The sequence below is a fragment of the Centrocercus urophasianus genome, unplaced genomic scaffold, assembly GCF_019232065.1.
Source record: "Centrocercus urophasianus isolate 14NV4802_14NV808 unplaced genomic scaffold, USGS_Curo_1.0 seq_27, whole genome shotgun sequence".
Lineage (NCBI taxonomy): Eukaryota > Metazoa > Chordata > Aves > Galliformes > Phasianidae > Centrocercus > Centrocercus urophasianus.
In genome coordinates, this window is record NW_024884833.1 from 325,009 (window position 1) to 352,414 (window position 27,406).

At 35.7% G+C, this 27,406-nt stretch overlaps 1 protein-coding gene across 2 annotated transcripts in view; it reads left to right on the plus strand.

Moving 5' to 3' along the window:
• RIC1 (RIC1 homolog, RAB6A GEF complex partner 1) overlaps positions 1–27,406 on the plus strand; it is a 48,189-nt gene that overhangs the window by 10,741 nt on the left and 10,042 nt on the right. Inside the window, exons 3-18 of one of the 2 annotated variants that reach the window (XM_042826784.1) lie at positions 1,715–1,791; positions 13,175–13,282; positions 14,331–14,473; positions 14,680–14,816; positions 15,890–15,981; positions 17,013–17,101; positions 18,005–18,149; positions 18,668–18,716; positions 19,047–19,199; positions 19,464–19,667; positions 20,976–21,014; positions 21,243–21,353; positions 22,428–22,517; positions 22,786–22,946; positions 23,929–24,067; positions 26,811–26,927. In XM_042826784.1, the coding sequence (XP_042682718.1) occupies positions 1,715–1,791; positions 13,175–13,282; positions 14,331–14,473; positions 14,680–14,816; positions 15,890–15,981; positions 17,013–17,101; positions 18,005–18,149; positions 18,668–18,716; positions 19,047–19,199; positions 19,464–19,667; positions 20,976–21,014; positions 21,243–21,353; positions 22,428–22,517; positions 22,786–22,946; positions 23,929–24,067; positions 26,811–26,927 (1,854 nt within the window). The remainder of the gene's footprint in view (positions 1–1,714; positions 1,792–13,174; positions 13,283–14,330; positions 14,474–14,679; positions 14,817–15,889; positions 15,982–17,012; positions 17,102–18,004; positions 18,150–18,667; positions 18,717–19,046; positions 19,200–19,463; positions 19,668–20,975; positions 21,015–21,242; positions 21,354–22,427; positions 22,518–22,785; positions 22,947–23,928; positions 24,068–26,810; positions 26,928–27,406) is intronic. The other variant, XM_042826785.1, reaches the window with a different exon arrangement.

Genomic DNA, 27,406 nt, shown 5'->3' on the forward strand with positions numbered 1-27,406 from the left:
CATTTTAGACTTCTGTCTGATTTGGGCAGTCCTCCAGTACAGGTTGTTTTTCAGGGTCTATTCCCAAAACTAAAGCACAACTTTATGAAACACTGCAACAGATGAGAAAACATGTAGTGAAATCCCTTGTAAGGCACTGAATGTTTGTTTTGACTGTCAGAGGTGAGAATGATTAGGGAATAGAGGACAGTGATGAAACTTCACTAAATTTTGTTGCAGCACAGGTGTTTATAAAGCAATGTAGAAACAAATGGGATCAATTTCCAGCAAGTATCTGGTTGAATTTTCTGCATTTCAGCCAGCTGTTCACAGAATTTGACGTTCTGTCTAGAAATGAACCTGTAACAATAGTAACTTGTGTTTTGAATGGGATTCATCTAGGCCCTTTGTACAGTATCAGTATAAAGATTACTTCACAGTATTGTTTTACTTTTCCTTCCAGTATAAGGTAACTTAGAGATTAAATATTTAATGATGTAATGGAAAGAAACTGTAAAGATACTAAAAATGAGCATCTTTGGTGGGTTGGGGTTTTGTTTTTTATTTCCTATATAATGCTGGAATGTATTACTGCTGATGGAAAATCTTCCAGTTATTTTTGGGCCGTCTCAGTATCACCTTTATGGCTTCGATACTTTTACATAGGAAAGGTTTTTGCTTTGAATGCAAGAATTGTGCTCTTCTTTTGTTTTTTGGACTTTTTTGAAGCACAAATTCATTTCAGAAAACATGATTTCTGTGAACTGATGAACGAAGCTAACAGATGTTACTTTTTCCTTTGTTCACAGAAAAGGAAACCACCTTGCAAAGCAACTTGAAATCATTTATTTCAGTGCTACTTAACTTTAGTAATGATGCTTTAGGTACATATTCAGCCAATATTGAAATGCTTGTATGAAAATACTGTTTAACTGAAGTTCATTTGCCAGTTTGCCTAAAGGTTAAGTTTGTGCTTTCAACAAATCATATTTCTTAATTTTGAACAATAAGCTTTTCTGATTATTTGCCCATCTTGCACTGTATTAGCTTCTACTCATGATTGGAACATCTGATAACTAAATGATTTCTGTCTGTCTTTGAATAGTGTTGTGGTTTTAGATCAGTCTTCCAGAATAGCAAAATATAACTGGGTTTTGAATTATAGTAGATTTTTTTTTTTTCAGACTGAAAGAGTTTAAAAATATATTGTGTTATCAAAAGATGGATCAATTAAGATTTTTTCAAAACTACCTGGATGACTAGTACTGACAGGCGATGCCTGGCTTCTTTGGTGTATATTTGTGTTGAAGCACCTGGAGGTCTTGCTTTGAAGGCCTGCTGCATTCTGCTTTCTGCATTAACTCTCTGTGAAAGCACAGCTAATTCTCTCCTATTCGATACTCAAGATGATGCTGTTAGCAATTCATTTCTTTCGGGAATGAGGTGATTAAGTTCCACATACCTGTCTATTTTCATGTATTTAGATCTGTATGAGTCAAACAAACTTCTGTGGGATGCCTACATCAACAGCATATTTTCATGTTTTCTCCCAGATGAGTGATATGTTCAGTGGGTTTTGAGAAATGGTATGGATTTTACATGGAATGAATTTCAAAGCACTATTTTTTAGTATGTCTGAAAAGTGCATAGGTGTGCTCACTCTGTGTAAGACGTATAAATGACAGGAATCTGTGTAGATGTCCAGATGTGCATTTTATCAGTATTTCTCTTTCAGACTGCGAATGGATACATCTTATTTTTTGAAATCCCTCCGGCGAGAGACAAGTATCTTTATGAGCCAATGTATCCCAAGTAAGTATTGTAAACTTTCTTTGCATCCTCGCAGTGTAGGAAAATATGACCAGACAAGTCCTGGGCAGATTATATGATCAAACACATTTTTATTTCTTGTTTGTGTTTTAAACCTTGATGATTACATAGAGTATCTTTCTTTAGATTTAGAGTCAGTTCAGAGGAGAAGCTGATCTAATTGGCTTGCTATACACTGGCAGGATTCCTGGCACTTACTGGCAATTCATGAGGTCTCAAAATTCTGAAGAGCAGATTCAATAATGTCTAATTTTGTAATTGATATAAGACACTTCTTTTGGATTCCTGATCTTTTACAGGCTTTAATATTTTCTTAGTAATAATTCAGTTAAATATATCATGTTTCTTAGGAATTATTAGGGTTAAAATTTTTATAAATTCCTCTCTTCTCTCCAACTTTAGAATAATTGAGATATTTTTGAAACAAATTTCCTGTACCTTATACATAAATGAGCTGTTGTAAGATGGACAAATGTTTTAGTTTTGTGTTGTCGTTATCATCTTATTTCCCTTGTGAAACATGTAGTACATTTCCTTTGTTAAAATGTAATGTGACTGTACACGATGCATTTGTGGTTTACCTCACTGACTTCTAGTGTGCTTTGACACTATATGAAACTATGTAGAAGAGATTAAAACCCTAATGGTGTATTTGTGTATTTGCATGTTTACATAGGCAGACTGTGTAGTTGTTGATGTTTGTTCACAGAAATAATAAAATGGTCTTGATTTATCATGTATTGTCATCAGAAAAAAAGGAGAGGGGAAAAATTAGAGAAGCCTAACCTGGTAAAGAAACTGTTAAAATAAATAAAGGAATTAGCATGTCTATTGCTGCACACAATGCAAACAAAGTAAATGATAACTGATCGCGTGCTCTTCTTCTAATGGGCATATATTTTTAACTAGTAAAATCTGAAACTGTATGGAAATGTGTATAAATTATGCAGTAAGAGTGAAAGAAATTTTGGAACTTTGTATTTGCCATGTTAAGGAGGGATTTGAAAATAGCTATCAAGCTATATCAGACTAATTTTCGTATATAAGTATAGGAAAGTGACTAACGTAAAAGTGCATGTTTTTTTAGAAAGTATTTGTTAGCTGAGTTGTCTCTTGAATGAAGACTTCAGGGTTTATTTATCAAGTCAAAAGGATAATACAGTGCTTTTTCTGTGGATGAAAAAGACAAGGTGCTTGTCACTACAGTGTTTTTGTTGGGTTGCTCACAATCTCCTAAATCTAGTGCATGGACTTAAGATCTCACTGAACTTACTGGGATTACTAGTCTATCTGTATTTAGATCTCAATTTTGAAAACTTCTTAAAATTACTACTGGTTATATTAGATCAAAAGAAAGACAGCCAGTAGTGTTTGTGTGTAAACTGAGTATGCTGGGATTAACTGTGGATTGTTCTGTAAGCTATTATGAACTACTTTTCCTGTGCAGGTGCAATGCTTTGTCAGTTGGTAGTTTCGCTAGTTCTGCTTTATAGTTTCTCCTGTGTTGACCAGATATTAAACAAACAAAAAACAATCCATCTCCCAAACCAAACCCAAGCCAAAATTAAGCAGCAGACAAACTGAACAAAAAAACTAAGAACTAAAACTTTAACTTTTTGGGGGCATGGTTTTGTTTGCCAAAGATGAAACTATTTCACTGAAATACTTGTGTTTTATTTCTGCAGGACTGAACAATTTAGCAAATCTGTTCTGTTAACTATGAAGCAATTAAAAAATCATTGTAAGGACTCATATACTTCTTGCATTGTGCCTGGAAGGGATCACCTTACTATTTTCTCCCACTGTAGCAGTGCGTTCTTGGCTCCTTCCTGAGTGCTGGCAGTAGTGATTAGTGATAACACAGCCATGTTTTAAGGCAAGCTAGTTTACTGACCTGATGGAGAAACTAAACCTATCTCTTTCCCTTCTTTAACTCCTTGCCCACCATCCCTGAGGTTCTAGTAGCTCAGCTTATGTTGTAACAGAAGGGCTGGTGTTAGGAAGTGGTGACCTTGAAGTAGCTCTGAATCCAAGGACTAGTTGTTAGAATTTCCTGTTCATTAGCAGGATTGTGAAGTTCAGGAGCATGGAGCGACTGGCCAGTGATACTTGTGCAGTGATTCTCTTCAGTTCACGATAAAGCAGTTGCTTGTGATATTTTAGCACTCATGCAAACGTTAATTCTGACTTGTCCAGCTCTGACTTATGTAGTTATGTATCTAAGTTACCTGTGAGTGGAAGTATGTGAGCTTTGCAGAACATTAAGAAGATTGAAGACTGTCCTTTTATTTGAGTAGAATTAGCTGCTGGAAACAAAAATGAAAGGAAAATAGGTCAAACGTAGGTCTGCAGTATATCTGAGGTAAGGTTTTTTCCCTCTCTACCATTCTTCTCTTTGGCCACTTCCATGACATACCAGGAAGTTAACAGATTTTGCAGAATATTATCAGCTGATAGACACATTAGATCCTAATGTGTTCTTTAAAGTTTGGACTTGGTCCTATTCTTAAAATTCGGAATAAGGTTCTGCTTGGTGTTTATGATCTGGCCAAATGTACTTTCTGTAAGCAGAATGAGGCCAGTCCTCCAGTATCCTTTCTTTAAATAACCAGTTCTAACTGAGTTATAAATGGCGTACATCTTGACAAAAAAGATAAAATAAAAAGAAAACTTTGTTAGTGTAACTTCAGCTTGAAAAGAGTTCTTAAGCACTGCAGGTAAACATCATGAGATCACGGTGCACTGACAGTACATGCCAGAGACTTGCTCAGCTGCACCTGAATCCTGGAGCAAGACTTTCTAGTTTAATGAGTAATTGAACTTGCAATTGTATTTCCTCCTATAAAGATGGAAAAAAACTAATAAATATTGTGTTTAAGTTCTCCTGTCACCTTAGCTCTCATTTAAATACAATGTGCATGCTTTATTGTCAGTAAATAAAAAGAGTCAGAAAAGCAGATTAGAAGATACTTTCTTGGCATCAGGGTTTCTTTCACATTCCTGTGCTTTAGGCAATTGGTAGATGCAGTAAGTTACGCCATATAAGGCATTACTATTTTTGAAACAAATACTTGTTTCAAAACTAGTTTCAAACTATAGAGTTTGGTTGATAATTGAAATGCCTTAAATAATTGTTTTGCCTCTTAAAGAAATGGACCAAAAAAGCTGCTGAAAATAAAACCCATTGCTTTTTTATCTTTCACATGAAATTTTTCTTATATGTGATGAAGCAAGATGATCCTGAAGTGCTTGTTCATATTTACTCATAGTAGAACTGTTCCAACAAAATGTAACCAGACAAATAAACAAAAAACAAACAAGCGAAAAAACATCTGTAGAGGAGTTTGTGCATGGGAAGAGAGGGAAACACTAGCTGCTTGTTCTTCAATCTGCATTGCAATGTACTGTTTTAAATTTTAGTTTGTTGTACTTTTTGAGGCTTATTTGGTTTCAGATATACTGAATAGATATGGTGAGGGTTTAGAGACTGTTCAGTGTTATGCATTTTTATATGCAAGCCCCAAAATTAGTTTAAAGTGTAAAGTTAATGCTTACAGTGTAATAGCAGCATTCTGTTCAGAATTCTGATTTTTTTTCCAAAGGAAAAAAGGTTTTTATACTTTATCTGGAGTCCCTTGATAGTGCTGTTCATTTGTTATTTTTTATTTTATTGTTTGCCTGTCTTAATATTTTAGGAATGTTATGAGATGAAATTGTTCTAAAGAAGAAATATTTTTGTCTCTGTTAATACTTTGCTGGAGCTTTCTAGTCTGTGGAATAAATGCTGAGTCCTGCTTAATCCATTTGACTAAAAACACATTTAAAAAAAAAAGTAAAATAGACTGCCTCAGACTATTTCACTGTTCCAGCTCTTAAAAACCTCTCTCCAGTTCGTAGCTGGCTTGGAAGAGGTCAGTGTTGGCCATTAGCCCACATTCTGTGATATTTCCCAGAAGTGAACACAAGTACAAAGTCCCGCTTCAGTTAGTTCAGTCTAATTTTATCACCATATTACTAAAGGTGCAACAAAGTAAAACAAAAGAATGTGTGATAATAGGATGGCAAAATATGATTAATCTCTGCATGTAGTCTGCTTAAAAGTGGTAGTGCACGTAAGTAGTGTCACATAAGTGACAATGTTTTTTGAGGAATTTCCAAATGAATTTGTACAGATATTGTACAGATTGTTTCACAGGGGTGAGGCGTGCAACACCACCACAGTAGAGACTTTTCTCTATTGGATTGTTAATTATTTCAGGTCAGAATTTCAGCAAAAATAGTGATGTTAAGACTTGAAAAGACATTGTGTGGTAATTTAATACTGAGGATATTTTCGTCTCGTATTTCCTCATATCCTCAAGTGGAGCCCACATGGGAGTTAAGGGCCATAAATTTAGAATCAGGTCTGAATGTCATGTCAGCCGTCACGAGCACATTAACAAGCTAATGCTTATATTCCAGTTCATATTACTGTATTAATGTGTACATATCTGGTTAGAGTATTTGTGCCCTACTATTTTTGATATTTTTCAAAACTTTTTCCTTTCCTTAGCAAGACTGTTTATAGGTGCCATAAATTACCTCACCAGTTGGGATTTTTTCCCCTGATTCAGTACACTGAAGATTAGTGTGCAGATATGTTTTGAACTTTAAATTCTGCATGGATAATTGTTGAGATACACAGTTAATTAACTTACTAAATAATTGTTCTTGGGATTAAACTTGCACTAAATTTTGTGTGTGATTTTTTTCCTTGTTAAAACAACAAAGTTGGTTTTGGCATTGATTGGACAATGTATACTTAAAACTAGATTAGGTGTAAAATTTTATTAAACATTGTGGCATTTGCTAGCCCAGGACATGGTTCAGAAGCAACTAAGAACTCTTTGAAACTGAAATAACTTGTGACACCACTTTACTTTTAAAAGTAATAGTTGATTAGTGTGTCAGTTAGAAGCACAGAATGGCTTGGGTTGGAGGGACTTGAAGGATCATCAAGTTCCAACCCCCCTGCCACGGGGAGGGTTGCCAGCCAGTAGATCAAATACTAAGATCATATTGCCCATGGGCTTGTCCGACCTGGCCTTAAACACTTCCAGTGATGGGGCATCCACAACCTTTCTGGTCAGCCTGTCCCAGCACCTCACCACTCTCTCAGTAAAAAAAAAAAACCTTCCATCTGATATCTAATCTAAATCTTCCATCCTTTAGCTTAAAACATTCCCCCTTGTCCTATCACTAACTAACCATGTAAAAAGTTGATTTCAGTCATGTTTATAAACTTCCTTTAAATATTGGAATGCTGCAATGAGGTCTCTCCAGAGCTTTCTCTTTTCCAGTTTGAACAAGCCTGGTTCCTTCAACTTGTCTTAACAGAAGTGGTGTTCCAGCCCTTGGATTATCTGTATGGGCCTCCTTCGGACCACAGACAGCTCCAATTCTTTCTTGTGCTGATGTCCTCATGGTCCTTGTGGCCTGAATGCAGTACTCCAGGTGTAGCCTTATGAGGGCAAAATAGAGGGAAGCAATCACTTCCCTTGCTGTGCTGGCAACACCTCTTCTGTTGGAACTCAGGATATCATTGGCCTTCCAGGCTGCAAGCATACTCTCTTGGCTCATTTTAAGTTTTTCATCATCCAGAGCGCCAAAGTCCTTCTCCACAGGGCTGCTCCCAAGGATTTCTTCTCCCATTTTGTATACATACCTGGGATTACTTTGACCAAAGTGCAAAAGCTTGTATTTTTCTATGTTGAACCTCATTAGGTTCACAAGGCCCACCTTTTGGGTTTATCAGGGTTCCTCTGGATGGCATCCCTTCCTTCTGCTGTATCAACCACACTGCGGTACTTCTCAAACCACAGAAACCTATTATTCACTGTGGTAGAAAAGACTGTATGGAGAATTACTTTTTAAAATCCTTCCTCACTCTTCATAGTTATTTCATTTGCTCTCTTTAAATCATTGATTGTCTGGCTTTTTCTGTCTGCTTGCATATAGATGTGGACTAAACCAGACATTTTTTATATGCTGATGGCTGGCTGCAGTATCTAGTGGAGATAAAGAAGTTTAGAGGTCAGAAAATTAAGATTACGTGGAAATCAAAGCTCATAGTGCAATTTTGTTTTACTTATTTCAGAACTGATCGTAAAAGCATGGTAGACAGTGGCTTGTTATTAAAAACTTGTATTTAAAGGTGATGATGGTGGTATAAATTCATCTGCAAATATTGATTGCTTTGTTCTATTGTTTTTCCCTAGGTCTACTTATTGTTTTTATTAGCTGAAACATTAAACATATATATATATATATATATAAAAAATATAAACAAATATATATATATATAAAAATTCAAAGCATACTACTGAAGGAACCGCTTTAGCAGCAACTGTGGAGGTAGTCCAAAATATGTATAAAAATATGTTACTTCCTGTGTTTCAGTTATTTGTTCTAAATATATGTCCTAATGAACCAGTCTAGAGTTTTTAATGTGCTTTTCAGAAGTGTCTCCACTACTTCCCAAGCAGCTGTGAGTTGTGGGAACTGATGATACTGTTGGGTTGGATGGTTTGTTTTTGTTTGTTTTGTTTTGCTTTTTAGTTCCTTTTTCCATTTTATCAGTGTTGGTTCTTGTATCTTTTATTTTCAACATAGCATTCTAATAGATTTAAAGTATTACTTTATTATTTACTTACTTATTACTTATTATTAGAGCCAATTCTCTCTGCAGGATCAAATAAATGCAACAGAACGTGACTTCACAATAAGAATTTTAGCATTTCACTTAGGTATATGCTTCTCTTTAGTTTGGGGAAAGTCAGGTTAGAAATCTACATCAGATTAACGTGGGAAAAGAATCATAGAATCACCAAGGTTGGAAAAGACCTAAAAGGTCATCCAGTCCAACCATTCACCTATTCCCAGTAGCTCCCACTAAACCATGTCCCTCAACACAACATCCAGCCTTTCCTTGAACACCCCCAGGCTCGGTGACTCCACCACCTCCCTGGGCAGTCCATTCCAGTGCCTGACCACCCTTTCTGAAAAGTAATACTTCCTCATGTCCAGCCTGAATCTCCCCTGCCGTAGCTTGAAGCCATTCCCCCTGGTCCTATCACTAATGACACGAGAGAAGAGGCCGACCCCCAGCTCACTACAACCTCCCTTCAGGAAGTTATAGAGAGCAATGAGGTCTCCCCTGAGCCTCGTCTTCTCCAGGGCTTAGTGAATGAAATGCTTAGTGAATGAATTTTGGAAAAGGAGAAATTATGTTTACCATATTTCTATACCCTTATTTTAAAAGTCATTCATGAGACTTAGTTGTTTAGATCCTCAGCATCTTACAGAGTCTTTGTTTAAATGTATAATGCTAATTTTTTGTGAATAAACATCTGGAGTGTAATGTAAAATATGGAACAGGGAATGAATATGGTCATAAAAAAAAAATACATTTTGATCTTCAAGATCTGAAACATCTCTAAAAGGCTTTTATTCTACCTTCAAAAAAATAAATAACGCAGTACTCTACACATTCCATGTCACTGCATTTGGCAACTGCTGCTTCAGTATAAGCTGGGGAATGTAAGGATAAGGCACAGCTCTGCTGAAAAGGACTTAGAAGTACTGATGGATAGGCAGCTGGACAAGAGCCAGCAGTGTCCACTCCCAGCCCAAAAAGCTAACTATAGCCTGAGCTAGCCATATCCTAAGAAGCGTGGCCAACAGTGTGAGGGAGGTGATCCTGCCCCTCTTCTCTGCACTGATGAGGCCTGACCTAGAGTGTTGTGTCCAGATGTGGAGTCATCAGTACGGGAGAGATATGGACCTGTTGGAGCCTGTCCAGAGGAGAGCCACGAAAACTATCCAAGGGATTAAACACTGTCCCTGTGAGGACAGGCTGAGAGAGTGGGACTGTTCAGTCTGGAGAAGAGAAGGGTGTAGGGAGAACTGGGAGTGGTTTTCCAATGTCTATAGGGGCTCTGTAAGAAAGACGGGGACAGACTCTTTAGCTGGGTCTGTTGTGATAGGACAGGGGGAAATGGTTCCAAACAAAAAGAGGGAGAAGTTATATTGGATATGAGAAAGTTTTTTACAGTAATGTTGGTGAGGCCCTGGAACATGCTGGTCAGAGAGTTGGTGGATGTCCTGTCCCTGGAGGCATTCAGGTTGTGCGGGGCTCTGCACAGTGTGATGCAGCTGTAGGTGTCTGCTCATTGCAAAGGAGTTGGACTAGATGACCCTTAAGGGTCCCTTCCAACTCAAATGATTCTGTATCTGGGTTTTTCTTGGATCACTAATGAAGTGGGAAGTTTTTCCTCATTCTGAGTGCTAAGAGACTTATGCAGAAGTTTAGTTATGTTAACAGATATGGTCAGTATCTTTAAAGTTAATGATTGGAGGCCTAGAAAAACATGCTTTGATGCGTCATCTATACAGGAATTAAGACTGAACTCTGAAAAATATAATCAGGATTTTCCACTGTTTCATTTGCCGCTCACTCACTTTTTCACTTACAGTTTCTTCTCTATTATTTCAAGCACAGGTTCTTTAACTTCATGAAGGTGATTTTGGTTGTCTCCTTAATGAGCTTAGAATAGAGGTGAAATGCGTGTAGCTAGTTGGTTACTGGAATCTCCATTCCTCTCAATTCTTGCACAGCAGAGACTTACTTGGAATTTGGATACAACAGTAGCAGATGCTGATATGGCAATGCAGGCCAAACATTCTTTCCTGCTTCTGTCAGCAGAGCAAATTCTTTGTTTAAAGGTCAAAGTAGCTGAACTAGTAAGGCTGACTCATGCAGATGTGGACTGTGTGAACACAGTGTACCGTGTTCTCCCTGCACCCATGGTCAGGCTTTACTTTGGATTGTTAGCTATAGGCAGTAAATTAAAATACTGAAGTTTTTGAGTTTCATCAGCATGATAATAGCTGTCTGGAAGAAGATGTACTCTGCAGTTTGAAACAAATATGTTGATAAAAAATATCAGAAAACTGAAATCCTAAATACTCTCACAAACTATTTTTATCAGAGGTGTTTAAAGAAAAACAAAGTCTGCCCTAATGAAATATTATCTTCCTGAAAAAAAAAACTATCTTTCCAGCTGTGGTGTTCCCATTCTGGCTTGTATTTTGTCCTTCACAAAACTGCTATTTATACTTGGTTATGTACCTGTCAGTTAGTTACATTGTATGGTGTGTTACAATAACACTTATATGTTACACAATCTTTTTCTGTCTATTTTTTTTTTGTTTGATTAGAAGATTGAGTTATACCACTGATTCTAGATGAGCAACAGTCCTGTCATATTGCTTGGGAACAGTCTGTCTGAGTTTGTGTCCACATGGACTGAAAGAAAGGCTCAAACATCTGGTCATTTCTAGTTGTTTTCTGTCCCCTTCTCCAATCCCCAGGATTATACATTGCAGGTAGTAGCAGAGATTTGAAGGAGCTAAGCTTTTTTTTTTTTTTTTTTTTTTTTTGTAATCTTTTAAATACCTGATTCTAGAAGATGTAAGGACAAATCAGATGGAACTTCCAAGAAATGCATAGTGATTAAAGAATAGCTGGCTACTATGAGGTTCGTTTTTTTCCAAGTCAGCTGTGTTTTGTAATTTTTTATGCTTTTTATGTACACTTGTTTAGACAAGGTGTGCAGTCTGGGGACATTAAATTAACTAGCCTTACTGATATTTCTTTTTCTGTGACCCCCATGGTGTTGTTCTTAAAACATGTTAATATTTAAGTCTGTAAACTTTACCTTGTTAAAGGTTGCTTTTCTCTTACCTCAGCTAGCATAAATCTTTAGCTTTGCTTAAGAATATGTGTAGTATACATCAAAGAATAGTTTATCTGAATGCAGTGTTTTGCTATAAAATGGTAATGAAATTAAGGTACGTAAAGCCAACTGAGATCAAGAAAGTCAGGAAAGAGGTTAAAGTGTCACTGTGATATCAAACGTCTCAAAAACTGCAGCTGCTTTGTTATTATGTAGTTGTTATTATGCAGGTATGTATTGTGTAGTTTCACTGGCTGCCTTGCTGTAGGGTGAAGTATTCTCTTAGCTAAGACCCAAGATGACATAGATTTGTGTATAAATTTGTTTCTGACTAATGATGTTAGGCAAAACTCTAACTTGTTTACAATGTCTTTGAAGTGCATAATTGGATTTGTTAGCCAGAGTGATGCTTATTTCAGCACAGGATGATGTCAAGTCACAATGCTTGCAGAGGTCAAGTTTTTTTAGTTTTTTTTTTTTTTAATTAAGTGAACATATGGCACATTGAACAAACTAAACTAAACAAATAAGTATGTTATATTTAGTTTGAGAATTGAGTGTGAAATTTAAAATGGGGAAAATATACACTAGAATCTTTCACTATGTGGAAACATAAAGTTTAATGGTCTGTTTTAAGGAAGTTCGCAGTCATCTGTTTTATCCCTTTTCTTGGTAGGTCAAAGGCTTACTGATAATTTACTGTAGTGTAATAGTCATATGAATTATTGTAATAAATGTCTGCCTATTGAGTTGTGAGACATTAAAGATGGAAACATTCGTCTGCTAAAAGGAGGTGAAGAATCATGAGAGTTTTACAGTCTAAACCTGCGATGCTTCTTGACAAAGATTGAATGTGCAATTGTTGTAACATTCATTGTCTGCTCGTTGTATTAGTTTGCTTGTGTACTCCTTATAGACACATAGGATGATACTACCAATCACAATTTTTGCTTTAAAATTTTGTTGTACAAGGGCTGTTCTGAAAGTAACTCCCTATTTTATTATGTTGGTGTCAGAAGTGGGTGTTGGTGGTACAGCAGTAGAGGTTGAACCTTCCCAAGAGTATTCCTTTACATGTTGCCATATGACAGATGGCAGCAGAGGGGCAGCCTGACAGAATGGTATCTGAAATGGAAGCATGGATGGATCAAAGGTGTGTCATTGAATTCCTCCTTGTGAAAAAAAAGGCACCCACTGACATTCCTTGGCCAAACAATGAATGTGAGCATAGTGAGGTGGTAGGTGTTGCGTTTCAGCAGTGGTAACAGCAACAATGGACTGCCTATACTGGTGCAGATGGGCAGCCTCTTGAGTGTCACAGTCATAAATGCATAGCTAATAGTGGTAACTGTTGAAAACTAGTGCTTGGTAGCTGAGAATTTTCTCTATCAAATAGTGTTATTGTGATCTTTGTCTCTTGTAGTTTCTGTGGAAATAAATAGGAGGCATTATTTTTGGAGCAACTTGTGTTGCTCGTAGGTAGTAGATGTCTGATATACATAAGAAAAAATCAGTAAGAACTCTAAAAATAACTCTTACCTCTTTTGACTGGCACCTTGTTTCAATGTTTGTATTTCTTTCTGTTTTAGAGGAAGCCCACATATAAAGGGAACCCCACATTATAAAGAAGAACAATGTGCTCCTTCTTTAAATGTTGAAATGAAGAAAGTGTTGGACCTACAAGCTTCTATCACAAGGTATGTTCATTAATTGCATTGGAACTTTTCTGTTTATTGCAGTTACTTGTTAAAAAGAGAAGAGGAAACTGGATAGGAAGCTTTAGAAAGCTTGAGAAGGTGAAAAAAGAATTCAGGAAATCAGGAATTCTTTCCTTCTGTGCTTGCTAATGTATTTTCACTATATAAAAAAGTACAAAATACATTTATATTCCATATTACGGTACTATAAAATGTGTTTGCGTGTGGGCTCAAAGTATGGATTAGATATTTAATGGAGACATAGGTACGTAGGCAAGTATGTAGGCAGAACTTCAACATTTCCTCCAGTCGTCTGCAGATGTTTCATCTGCAAGATTTTGTTTACCTCAACTTTTCTGTGGTGATTGCCTTTTCTGTCCCTACTTAACGTAAGAAATTGGTGAAACTGCATAGTATTGGGGTGGGATGGAAGAACAACAAAGTGCAAATTGGAAATAGTCTTCAAAGGAGAAAATGGATATTGAAATACATGTAACAAATGTTGGGAAGAGCTTTCCTAGAAGGCTTCAGGTTGTTATTTACATACATATGATTAACAAGTTTTCAGAATTTTAGAGATCTTTTGGGAATTACTTAGGAGAAGTCCAGCGTCTGCTGAATTAATGAGCTTAATGAGAGCATGGGAAGTATTGTGTACAGCCTTGGTGATATTGATAATTTTCTGCTACGTATAAATAGTTGATTGTCTGCAATATCTTATGTTTATTCTATTATATGTTTATATGTTTACTATATAAAAATAGTATGAGTATGATCTACAGATCTTCGTGTACCATTTGAACAACTACTCTAATGATACAGACCTGTTAATAATTTCTGATTCCTGAAATAAGACCAAGAGGTACTGTATTTTATAAGTTTGGTTTCCTACTGTCTAAAAGGCTTATACAATTATAACTTAATTGGTATAATTTCGGAACTTACTTATGCAAAAGGCAGTAATGTGATGTTTGATACACTAATTGATAATTCTGTGACATTGATTTGAGTTACAAATTTTAAAGACAATTACAAATACATTTGTTAGTTTGCAGTCCACGTTAGATGACCTACTTGTTGCCACTGCTGATGGATTTCTCCATCTTGTTCACTGGGATGGTATGACCAATGGAAGAAAGGCCATCAACCTGTGTACGGTTCCTTTTTCCGTGGACTTGCAATCTTCTCGAGGTATATATATATTTTGTGGGGTCTTTTTGATGAAGAAATATTGTCTAATCTAAAATACAGTGTGCTTTGAAATGGAGATTAGAAAAATTTGCCTTTTTAAAATGTGGACAAAATAGCCTGTTTAAATCAGCTTTTGCTGTGAAGTAGTAAGTAACTGAGAAGTTGTTGGTTTGCATTGTCACTATGTTGACGTGTTTTTAAATCAGCAGGTTCATTTTTGGGATTTGAAGATGTTTATATCAGAGATATGGAGTACTGTGCCACGCTTGATGGTTTTGCAGTTGTTTTTAATGATGGCAGAGTTGGTTTCATTACGCCAGTGTCAAGTAGATTCACTGCTGAGGTATATTCTCTTTAGTATTTATAGCACACATTCTGCAATAGATACCCATTCCCTGGTCTCCATCTTCCAGTTAGCTTTCTATTTTAACTTCTGTTCAGATACAAAGAAATAATCTTAAAAAAAAAAAACAAAACAAAAAAAACCTTAAGAGTTGGCATAAGAGCAGTACTTATATTAGTACTTAATATTTCTAATTGAATATTTGAACTAGATTGTTTCGGTGGCCATACCTGACTGGGAGAGAGTAATTAGTAGCAGGTAAAATTTCTAGTTTTGTTTGTTTTGGAATGCCATCATAGTTCTGAGGTCTTACTACTGTCTGTGACAGTTTGTTTACTAGTTTTAAGTGATAAAAAGAGGTTTCTCCTGTGGCAAAGTATTGTAGCTATTTCTAGCTTTCTGCTGAAATTAAGTATAATTCTTCTCATAGTGACAAGCATATTTCTGGATTTGTTTCTTGGGAGCTCTTCTAAGCTATGTACTTTCTTTCTGTAGCTCAGCCTACAAACCTTACATTTTATCATTCAGTTTCTTCTAATCAGGCAGAAGGACTAGATGATCTGAAGGGTCCTCTCTGGCTGAACTATTTTATTCTATTACAAAAAAAAAAAAACAATCAAAAGAATTTATTTACTTGGGCCTAGACTCCTTCACAGTCTTACAATATTTACAGTTTCAGTGATTGCAGATGAGGGTTTTATTCTCCTGCTTTGTGTTTTGTTTCTATCCTTGGTACTACCTACTGGTTTTTATGTAGTAGCAGGGATATACTTACCTTGTAGGTAATGACTTGCTTTGGTTATTCAGAACTTTGAAATAAAGTCCACTGTATATATAACCTGGTTTCATAATTACTTATTTAAAAAAATAGAGAAGGATGCCAGTGTACAGGGAAGCTGTTTACCTGAGCCATGTCATTAACTTCAGTATTTGTGATAGAAATTTGCTGAGGTCATGACAGTCAAGTAGCAAATCAGTTATATGGAATGCATAGGTAGCACACGGATAGAAAGTGGGTTTTATGAATGAAAGCACTGTTTAACTCAACATTTTATGACTTCCTTTATTTACAGCAACTCCATGGTGTTTGGGCACAAGATGTGGTTGATGGAACATGCGTGGCAGTGAATAACAAATACAGACTAATGGCGTTTGGATGTGCCAAGTAAGTTTTGTAGGGGTGGTTCGTTGGGGAAAAACATGTATTTCCTTGTGTAACACAAGTACTTGATTATTTTCACCAACTTCTGTTGCAGAAGTTTAAGAATGAAAATGGTCAGTCTTCCTAGCATATTATGTTGTGTCAGGAAACCAGAAGGGAAGGCCTACGTGAACCGAAATTGCAATTGATGCTTTTTTTTTCAGCTTTGAGGAGAAATTAAGTGTCTACACCAGTAGCAAGGATTGGAAATGTGCTACTGTCCCTGTTAGTTTCAAAGGAGCATTAGGAAGTCAATTTTAAGCAGTTAATTATAATGAATGGAAGTAGTGTTTTGTAGCCAACTGACAGAATGGTATGTTTTGATTGGGAAGAATGTTGCCTGTTTAAATATAGGACTATTTAGAATTTAAACTTAAAAAAAAAAAAAAAAAAAAGTAGCTGTGGTATTTATTTACTACTTTTTTCTTTAATATAGGAGGAACTACAGTTTTAAAAGTGTATTGGATTTTCAGAGTATTTCATAAGACTGTGATCGTACAGGTCTTCGGTTGTCTTATGAAGTAGTGTTCTTCTAGTAGTAATGATACAGTATGTTGGCAATTGCCTTTGAAGAACATTTACTGTAATACATAGATCTTAGTTTGCACTGCTGCACTCCTGATGACCCCTTAGCACCTAGTAAAAATGGAATTTGCTCGTACAGCTTGTAATGCAGTTGGAAGCCATAAAAATGTGTGGATCATATCTACACATATGTTTACAGAGAATTAAAAAGTCTTGGTGTATTAATTATTGTGAAACTTTTTTTTTTTTTCTGATCCTCAAAATATGTATGTAAATGTAACATGACGTGGTATATCTGTTCTATGTACTGTACAACAAGTTTGTAAAGAAGTTGTTCTGTTGCATCTGAACAAGTTGAGTTAGTGATAAAACAGAGTATGAAAATTAAGATGTAACCCTTTTGTTAACATCTTGAAATTGAGGAGAAGTTCAAATGGATTGTAGTCTAAAGTGTTTGTAATCTCTTCCAGTGGCTCTGTGCAGGTTTATACAATAGATACCACCACTGGAGCCATGCAGTTTTCTCATAAATTGGAGCTAACACCAAAACAATATCCTGGTGAGCTAATTTTATTGCTTGAATTTTCCAGCTGCTTTTTGGGCACTAAAAAATCCCCCATATTTTTAACTAGTTAAAAACTGTTCTCTTCTGTTACCACTGATAGCATTAGTTACTACTCTTGCACGTGTATACTGAATTACTCTTATTGTATTTGCTCTTTTTGCTGCTTGCTTCTGAGTTTTGGGTGTTCCGTATGTGAGGTTTTTTATTTTGAGCGGATCTGACAGATAGCTGACAGATCATGTGCTGCTGTCATGTTGTGCCTTTTGAAGTGCTGCAGGTCTCAGTAGTTCACACGTCATCTTTATATCACTTTTCCATTACTTATGAAGAAAATCAGAAATTATTATCAAAACTGATATCAAATGTAATAAAAGAGGCACTTGAAATAACTTGAAATAAGTGACACGCAGAGTCCTAAGATTACAGAAAATATTTTTTTGAATAATCCAGCAGTCCCAGTTGTTAATGTAGACTTATCAGTGAAGAACATAAAAAGGGATGAGTTATGTCTTGAACTGGAAGTGTGCATGCCTGTAAATTTCAACAGCAACAACAACAACAACAAAAAAAAAAAGGTAAATAAGAGTTTCATAGTCATGTGATGTGCCAGAGGAAGAAGTTTCATGAGTGGCTGTAAAATCTTTTTTTTTCCCTGAAAACCATCTTACCAGAATTGCAATTATATGATTGTCATAGTATGATGTGTTTCTGGCCTGTTTTCATGTGGTTTTAGTTTTCCATTAAACCCAAAATTTATTTGAAAGAAAATTGATTGTTAATTTGTTTTTTATTCAAGTGGGCGACAGCAGCAAATAATTGATTTCTACTGTTAAGATGAGAGCAGTTGGAGAACATGACATTTTTTCACATGATATTTTACTGTCTGTTTTTTAACAGATATTTGGAATAAAACAGGGCCTGTTAAGCTAATCAGATGGTCACCTGATAGCTGTGTTGTTATGGTGACCTGGGAATGTGGAGGCTTGTCCTTGTGGAGTGTTTTTGGTGCTCAGCTTATTTGTACTTTAGGAGGTGATTTTGCGTGAGTATCTTTCTTTCACTAAATTATAAAATAATATATTAGAACACTTCATTTATCTAATTAAGATAATTGGAAACTAATACATTATCTTAGTTTTTTATCTTTTTCTTTTATAATTCCTTACCTATGGAGATCATTGAATGTTATTGAATAGGAGTTTTGTAGTGATCTTTCTGCCTATAAAAGCTAATTCCGCTGAAGGTAGACTTTGGCAGAAAACCATTGTTAAAATTTGCTTGGTGCCCATGTATATGTATATATATATATATATATGTGTGTGTATGTGTGTGTGTGTATGTATATATATTCATATATATATACATACATACATATACGTTCCAGGAATAACAATTACATTTACTGTAGACACTTAACATCAGTTAACATCACTTTACCTTTTAGGCTTTATAGTTGAAGATGAGTGTAAATACAGAATCATAGGACAATACAAAGATAGGTTAATTTTTTATTTTGATTAAGTAATTCCAAACTCAAACTCTTTTTGTTCTGTTTTTAAGGTATCAGTCTGATGGTACTAAAAAGGACCCTCTAAAGATCAGTTCTATGGTAAGTATGAATATAAAAATACTGTCACAGGGGGGTGCCTGTTTTTTTGTTTTTTTTTTTTTAATTATTTGTAGTAAAACAGCTTTCAGAAAACCAAACTGGCTTTCTTTGGATTTATTACACTTAATTATTAATGTGTGTATAATGTTCTTCCTAACTCAAATGTTTCTTTGAGAGAAGAAGGAACAGCTGATGATTTTTTTCATCTATTATGTCTGATAATGAAGTATGTGTGGAAAGCGTTATTTTTAATGTTGCTTGTAAGAATAAATGCTTCTGTTGTTTTTTCTTCTTTTTTTTTTTTTTTTAATTATTATTGTTTACATTTAGACCTGGGGTTCAGAAGGGTATCATCTGTGGGTGATTTGTGGAAATTCTTCTCAAAACGTCAAGTCTGACAGAGATACAAAAAGTGAAGCTCACCAAAGTGGTATTCTGCAGTTTCATTTCATCAAGAGTGCACTCACTGTCAACCCATGTATGGTAAGGAGTTTTGTTTGTTTATTGAGTTATTCTTTGTTAAATTGGTCACTGTAAAGTCTGTGGAATGATTGTTTAAAAATATGGCTTTGAAATAATGTAACGTAAAACCTACCAGTATAAAAAGATGCGAAGATTGAGAACTGCTATAGTGCCTGGTTTTCATGTTGCTTAATCTGTTAATACAGTGATCAAATGTTTTTCCTTTTTTTCCTGTACACAGAGCGAAAGGTTAATTTTATTTTATTTTGTTCTGTTTTAATATAGAGTAACCAGGAACAAGTCCTTCTGCAAGGAGAAGATCGTTTGTATTTGAACTGTGGGGATGCAACACAGGCTCAGAATCCAAGAAATACTTCAGCATACTCTGAACATAAGCCTACCAGGGAAAGAGGTCCATTTTCAGATGGCAGTTTAGATTCTCAGGGTTTAAGCACTTTACTAGGACACCGACATTGGCATGTTGTACAGGTACTTCTTACTGGTTGCCTGTGTGTTCTGTGCTTACTAGAATTTGCAGTTAGTCTCATCACTCTTTGCCATACTTCTTGTCTCTAGACAAAATTGTTGCCATTTTACTTTCTTTTGGCTTCTTGACAAATGATAAAGGAATATTGACCATCTCTGCTTTGTGGTTATGAATTAGTGGTCTAATCAATGAGAGAATCAGAATATCTTTTTGATATTCTGATGGAAGAAGTAACTTAATTCTTTCTCTGTGCTTTGAAAGGGAGAGTAAGTGTGACGTGCAAGAAATCCTTAGGGATTAGTTTTGTTCTTTGTATGTTTATGCAGATTTCTTTAAGCATATGAAACTGATGAATACAGTCTATGATGTTGGCTGTATTTCAAGTAGTCTTAAATGGCATCTGTCTATGTAATTCAAACCACACAAAACAAAGCTTGGGAAGAAGAAATTACTTCCCAAGATCATTAATAGAAGAGATTCTTCTTTCTCTGCCGTAGAAGAAAAATTAAATATTTTCTAATCCAACATCTTCCATACTAGAATTTGAGATCTTTTAAAAAAATTATTTGGAAAATTATGTACCAGTATGTTATTTTTCACATAGAGCAATAATTGCAGCATGTGACATTAAGCATATATGTAAGATTCTGAATACAATTGAATTTCCAGTTTAGCTGACTAGAAAGCAGTTCTGCACTCTGAAAGTGAGGTAGGAGGGCAAAATCCTCATTCTCTGTGGAAAGAAAACTAGGACAACTGGGAATTTTTGTGGAGAGCAACATACCTCTGAGAGCTAACAGTTCATACTGAAGGCACTTACTTTGTGTTAGACCAAGGACTGGAGTTTGATTCTGGATCATCTCTTTGTCATCTCTTGTGACATGAGGAATCCAGGGCAAAGGTGTAATTTGATGCATCCCAGGGAAGTGGTTTCATAACAAGGCTTTTGAGCATGCTGGTTTGTGTTTCTGATTGGATTAGAAATTTCATCTCAACACTGGAAGTCCTTCCTGACTGCTGCATTTATCAAAATTTGTACTTCCTATGAAAGTTTCTCGTGGAAGAGAAGTGCCTCAAGGGAGAGAAGTTAGTTATTCATCTATAAAGTTGTGTTGTTTGTTGTTAATGCACTTCTATATTTCTTGTATTAACAGTCTAACATTTATGATTCAGTAGTATTATTGGGGGAAAAAGTAATTATGGTTAAAAAGGAGTCTCAACATCAAAGGTATTATAATTAATCACTACTGTATTGAAGCTTGGTATGGTAATTTTTTTGTTTGTTTGTTTTGATGTTTTTTTTCTTTTAGATTCATAGTACTTATCTAGAAAGCAACTGGCCAATAAGGGTGAGTGATTTTTAAGAACGTATTCTTTCTTCTTTGGAAGTATTGGGTTCTTACAATCATTCTTCCTGATTAGATGAGTTCTTAAAGATGAAATCATTGTTTTAAGTTACAGAAAGAAGACTATGTTGGATATTAAAAGTAGAAAACATAAAGATACTTCACAGACTTTGCATTGCTTCATTACTTCATGGTGATGTAGATGAGTTTGTTTTGTTTTCTTTTGACCAGTTTTCAGCTATTGACAAGCTTGGGCAGAATGTAGCTGTTGTTGGCAAGTTTGGTTTTGCACATTATTCCTTACTCACCAAAAAATGGAAGCTGTTTGGAAACATTACCCAGGTGAGAGGATGTACAACCTTATTAGGGAATACTAGGGAGGTTGTGTTTGTTGGAATGTGATTCTCAGAGAAAATTGAAAGTACTTTTTAAGATTATCAGTCTGTAGATGCACTATTTTTTTGTATCTTTTCAATGAAATGCCTGAAGCATCTTGTAGTTTTAGTGTAATTGTTCGTACCTGATTATTAACTGTTCAAATATGACTGCATTTGGTCTGGTGCTACCTTATGTCTTGTCTGAGAGTTTGAGTGCAACTCTGCTTTGAATGTGAAGCTAATAAGTTCTGTACAAAAGAAAGCTGATTTGAGAAAGTTGGGTGTTGCCAGTAAACTAGGGAAAGCTGTGTTTTGTAGAATGGTTTTCATCCTTCATGTGCAGTTCTTCAGTACTTTCATTATTTTCAAACAGCAAAAACTTTGCTTTTGTAGATTTTGTTTCCACTATCAGTAAAGTTTGTGTAGATTGTGTCAGGCTTTGAGATTATCTGCAGAATGTACATGTGTGTATGTGCATATGTATTTTGTGTATCTATGTAGTTTCCTCTGAAAGCAGTTTCTCCTGTTAATTTCCATAGAAACTACAACAGATACAGAGAGCATAAAAAACTACTTGGTAGAGCAAATTCTCAGCTGCAAAACACTGGTTTTCAACATAAACACCACCACTAGCTCTGCATTTTTGTCAGCAATGAAGAAGAGCCTGAATATTGCATTCATGAAAATATGCACCTGCAGAGATTCCACTGTCACTGCTCTGGGCATACCATCTACCACCTCACTGCTCACATCCACTGGTTGGTCTCCAGAAATGTTTAGCAAGTGTCAGTGAATGCCAGTGGGTGCCATACATTTGCTCCATCCACACTTCCACGTTAGATGCCATTTTGTCAGACTGTCACTTGGCAGCCAAATATAATGAAATATTGGTGGAAAAGTTCAAGCTATGCTGCCATCCCATCAACATCAGCCTCATGTTGCAGGCCAACATAATAAAATAGAAGGCATTACTTTCAGAGTTGTCCTCATATAGGTATACATGCATCTGTTATTTGCCTGCCTTTTCTTTCCTTTTCAGGAGCAAAATATGATGGTAACAGGTGGCTTGGCTTGGTGGAATGACTTCATTGTTCTTGCATGTTATAATTTAAATGATCACCAGGAAGAGGTGAGATATTTTTCTTCAAAGTTAATAGCTCTTGCTTAGTATATCAGATTCCAAATCTGTAGTATAAATGTGATAAACTTCAATTAATTCTTTTTTTCCAAACCAAGGAATGGAATTCCTGAAGTTTGTTCAGTACTTCAGATTTGGCTCTATTGTTCTTTAGTTTAGATGCAGTAGCATAAAGCAAAATGAATATAATTGAATTTTGAAGTACTATCAGTTTACTAGTAAACAGTACCTGTACTTAAGCTACTGGTTTTCCTTGTAGCTGAGAATCTACCTGCGAACATCTAACCTTGACAACGCATTTGCGCACATCACCAAAGTGCAAGCAAACACGTTACTACTGAGTGTCTTCCGAGACATTGTAATATTGTTCAGAGCAGATTGTTCCATTTGCCTTTACAGTATCGAGAGAAGGCATGAAGGGTGAGTATTAGTATGTAAATGCTTCTTGGGGTAATGTACTTGTAAACCTGTTCTCAGTCTGAGTGAATTCTTAGAGCAAAATAAACTTGCTAAGTCACATTTTTAAATGTATTGTTAGAGGGATAAGTGTTATCTGTGTACACAACTGATAATTCATGAGTTTTGTCACATGGCTATATTCAGATACACAGATGCAGATGCGGAGTTAATGACTGAGGTGCACAAGCTATGCCTATACAAATGTGTTCTATGTTCTATCTGATAATAACTTGAAAATTGAGTATAGACAGAAGAGGAAGATACTGAATAAGACCCACTTATCTGAGTATTTTGAATACGAACTGTTTCTAACTTAGAGGTAGTAATTTGTGAGGGTGGAAGAGGAAAAGCAAAGAAGGAAAAAAGTTTGGGTTGTGGTGTTGTGGGGAACTCTTCTGATGCAAAAGCAGCAGCAACGAAGAGACGTATTTTCAGAGAATAAGACTAGTGACCCTGGAGAAGAGAGAGGTTCCCAGATAGGCTTTTAGTATCTGAGTGGGTGATTTTTCTTCCGCATTATATATTTGATTTCAGAAGTTAGGGAGCTCTTTTAGCAGAAAATAAGCTATTCCTCTGCAGAGGAAAATATTTTCAATGTTGTTTTTCCACAAAACCCTAATTAGCTTAGATCTAATTACCTGAAGGGTGACTGGAGTCTTATTCTAAAGTATATAATAATGTATTCTATCCACTCACACAGTTCTGTTACCCAAAATGGTCAAGAGCCTTGCTTAGTAAGCTTATTTTATAATGCAGTGTAGTACAAATAGTCAAGCCTATGGATACCTGGTTAAAGGGGAAAGGAGGAGGAGGCATCATTTTCAATCTGTAGAGAAAATTGTTTGCGAGGTTAAATTGCTTATTTTCGTTAGGTTTATTTACAGGATACTAATTTTGTGCAAAATACTGCTAAATAATTGCTAAATAGTTATATTTATTTCAGTCTTAACGCTACTGCCAGTGTCCAGATTCTTCAAGAAGTGTCCATGTCTCGATACATACCCCACCCCTTCCTTGTAGTGTCTGTTACATTGACATCTGTGAGGACAGAGACTGGCATCAGCTTGAAGATGCCTCAGCAGGTACAAAGAATTTGTTGCATGGATTTGTTAGCTTAAGTCTCGAAAGTTAAATTGACTGATGAATAAATGATAAATCAGTTCTGTATAGTAAAAAAAAACTTGTGTATTTTTTCTATTTTGCTTATTGTGTAGATTTTGAGAACTGAAAGAAAAAAGAAGTAAACTCTTACTACTTTTTCATATCTTCACTTGTCATGTTGTAAAGTTTGGGGCTGAATTTTGGAGGAAAAATTAAACTTAGCTATAAAGCCAGGGGTATGTTTCCCTGTTATATATTAAATACTGAAAACTGGAGCTGATAAACTATGACTAAGATGTAAGGTTGATGCTGTGTCTTCCTGTACGAAATAATTATGGCCTCTGAAAAGTGCAGCGTAAAGAAAAACTGTTTCTTTTTTTTGTCTGATATAAGCTCAGTTATTTGAGTAGCTGGAGTATAAAGTCCTGTAATCTTACAGCAGTTACCTTAAGATAGTTGTAAAGTTGGACTAGCTGTTAGATAGGCCTCTAGATATATGAAAATTTGTTTTTTTCTTCACTTACCAGAGCCACTGGCAGGCACTGAAATTCTGCTATAGGTGTAAAATCTGAAGGTTTTGTTTACTTCATCTTACTCTAATTTAGTGTCCCATAAAGCAGAACTTACAAGCTGAGACTTCCATGTGTTCTTCAAAAGCATAAGGGGCAGTGTGCTTGTCATTTCCTAGTCTGTTTTGCTGAGAGATGTGTCCTTACATGTGAAATACCTGACCTCTAGTATTTCTTGATTTTGAGGAAAAGGAATTGGTATTTTTTTAGAGCACTGCTACTATTTTAAATTTAACTTTACACTGACTTTATACCATTTCTTCCTAAAAGCTCATAATCTTCAAACTGTCAATCCTGCAACTGCATGCTTTCCTAGTAGGCAGATGTTACAGATGCTTGCTTACTCTGGTGTGTTTGTGTTCCAAAATGATGTCTCACTTTTATCTTTACCTCTCTTCTAGTAAGACCTGGAAGGACATAATAGCTCTCGTAGTCAAATGGTCAGATTTAAACAGCCCAGACTGGTAAACAGAAGCTGTCAAGCCAGTAGTTACACAACACTATCTACTCATATAAATATGATATGTTGGTAGTGATTGAAAGATAACCATTAACGTTAGTGCTGAATATGATATTATACTGCCCTTTTAACAAAGCAGTAAGCCTGATGTAACATGTCAGACTTTTCGGTGTTGTCACTCATTAGTGACCTTAATTCTTCATGCTTCAAATTTCTTGAAGTACTAATGGCTTGTCCGTGTCCATGGACTTAGCTGGAAAAAGACCATCTTACTTTTAGACAATAACAAATACATGGAATGAATCTAGTAAACAAAGCATCCAATAATTTACTCTTTTGCTCAAAAACTGTATAATTGAGTCTGTTTGTAGGTGCTCAGTTCTGCTTCAGTCTTCTGATTCCTTCTGCACTGAGTTGGACTTTATCATCTCTGTATGGATCAACTGAATTCATTTGGTCTGAAAGGGAAGTTAAACAAATAAACAACAGATAAAACGGTTATTTGAAAGATTGTGTGCCTAGACACATGTCTGAAGCTAAAATAAGGGATATAAAAAACATAAATTAAAATATTCAGGTTTTTTATTCCTTTTGGAATGATAAATTAACATCATATATATACAATTGTTATTTCAATTCCAATTTTGCAATTTACTGTATAGAACCACAGGAGTTAGAAGGGACCTCTGAAGGTCGTCCAATCCAACCTCTCCTTGTTAAGGTAGTTTCTTTGCAGTAGGTTGAGCAGAAAAGCATCCAAGAGGGGCTTGAGTATCTCCAAAGGAGACTGCACAACCTTTCTGGGCAGGCTGCTCCAGTTCTCTGCATCCTCGTAGTAAAGAATTTCTATCACATGTGTATATGGAACTTTCCATGTTCTCATTTTTGCCTATTGTCCCTTGTTCTATTGTTGCACACTGCTGAAAAGAGCCTAGCACGATATGTCATTATGAATGAGGTATCACACTCTCATAAATACAATCTCATGGCTAATGGTTGTGAAGAAGCCAACATCTGTATGTATATATTTACAAAAATAATGCACATATTTGCAGTTTTTAATGTGGAACATTATTTAAATTAGAGCATTATGCAATTCAGATTAAGAATTATGTAAATACACCTGCATCATGAAGCTTCTGATCAGTTGTGGGCGTGTGAACAAGGCGCTAAGTTTACCAGGAGCTGGCAGTTCATTTAACATAGTTACAGCTATGTAACTAATTTCTTGCAAGTTTACACAGCATCTTATCTTGTAGCTTGTCAACTCTTGTAAAATTGCTAAGGAAGGCGATGTGTGGAGTTCAGGCATGCCCTGTTTATACATGTTACTTCAGGCAGGCAAAACTCCTCAGAACAAGTTGGATAGGTTTGGGTTTGTTGGCTTTTTGCTTTTTTGTGTTGGGTTTTTTTTTTTGGTTGGTTGTTTTGTTTGTTTATTTTTACCAGATAAGCAGAAGCTGAGGACTCTGTACTGCTCCCCTTTCTGGGCAGAACTTGTCTTAGAGGGTAACAGAAAATGTAGCATCTTACAATTTATGGCTATTTATAGTGAGCTTTTCTTGCAGAGACAGTGCAGTCAATTTATTGTTTTTATTCTGGTATTATGTTGTGGTTGTGTATGCAAAAATCCTGTGGTTTTCTGTTGTTTTTTTTTTTCCTAATGTAATTTCCATAACGCTGATTTATCCTTAGGCTTGTGAAGCTGAAAGTATTATGCTAAACTTAGCAGGACAACTCATTATGTTGCAAAGGGATCGATCTGGTCCTCAGATACGTGATAAGGATAGTAATCCTAATCAAAGGAAGCATGTGAGTAAACGTATGAAATGTTGTGATGGCTTCAAAGATGGCAGTGACTGGAGAAATTCTGGGTGAGAGTGGTTCAGGAATTTAAAATGGAGGGTAGATGTTTATGAAAGGTAACATATAATTTTCCAGGATGAATTATTAGCTGGAAATAAATAACTGCTTTCCTGATTATTATTTTTTTCCCCTTAAGAATTTGTGAAAGTTGCTTCTTAATTGCGGTACTGTCTAACCAAAGCATTTACTGCTTGCATTGTATGAAACATACAAGTTTTAACATAAAAGACCTGTGCAAAATATGTAACAGAAGGTCTCCAGTCTATCTAAAACTGTTCTATATATTTATGGAATGTTACCATTTTTGCAGAATATATTTACAAAGTTCCTAAAAGCAGAACCTTCAAGCATTAGTGTTTGCTGAGGTGGTGAAAAAAACCTCTTCACTACATGAAACAAAGACTTCAGGAAAGTGAAATCTGAAA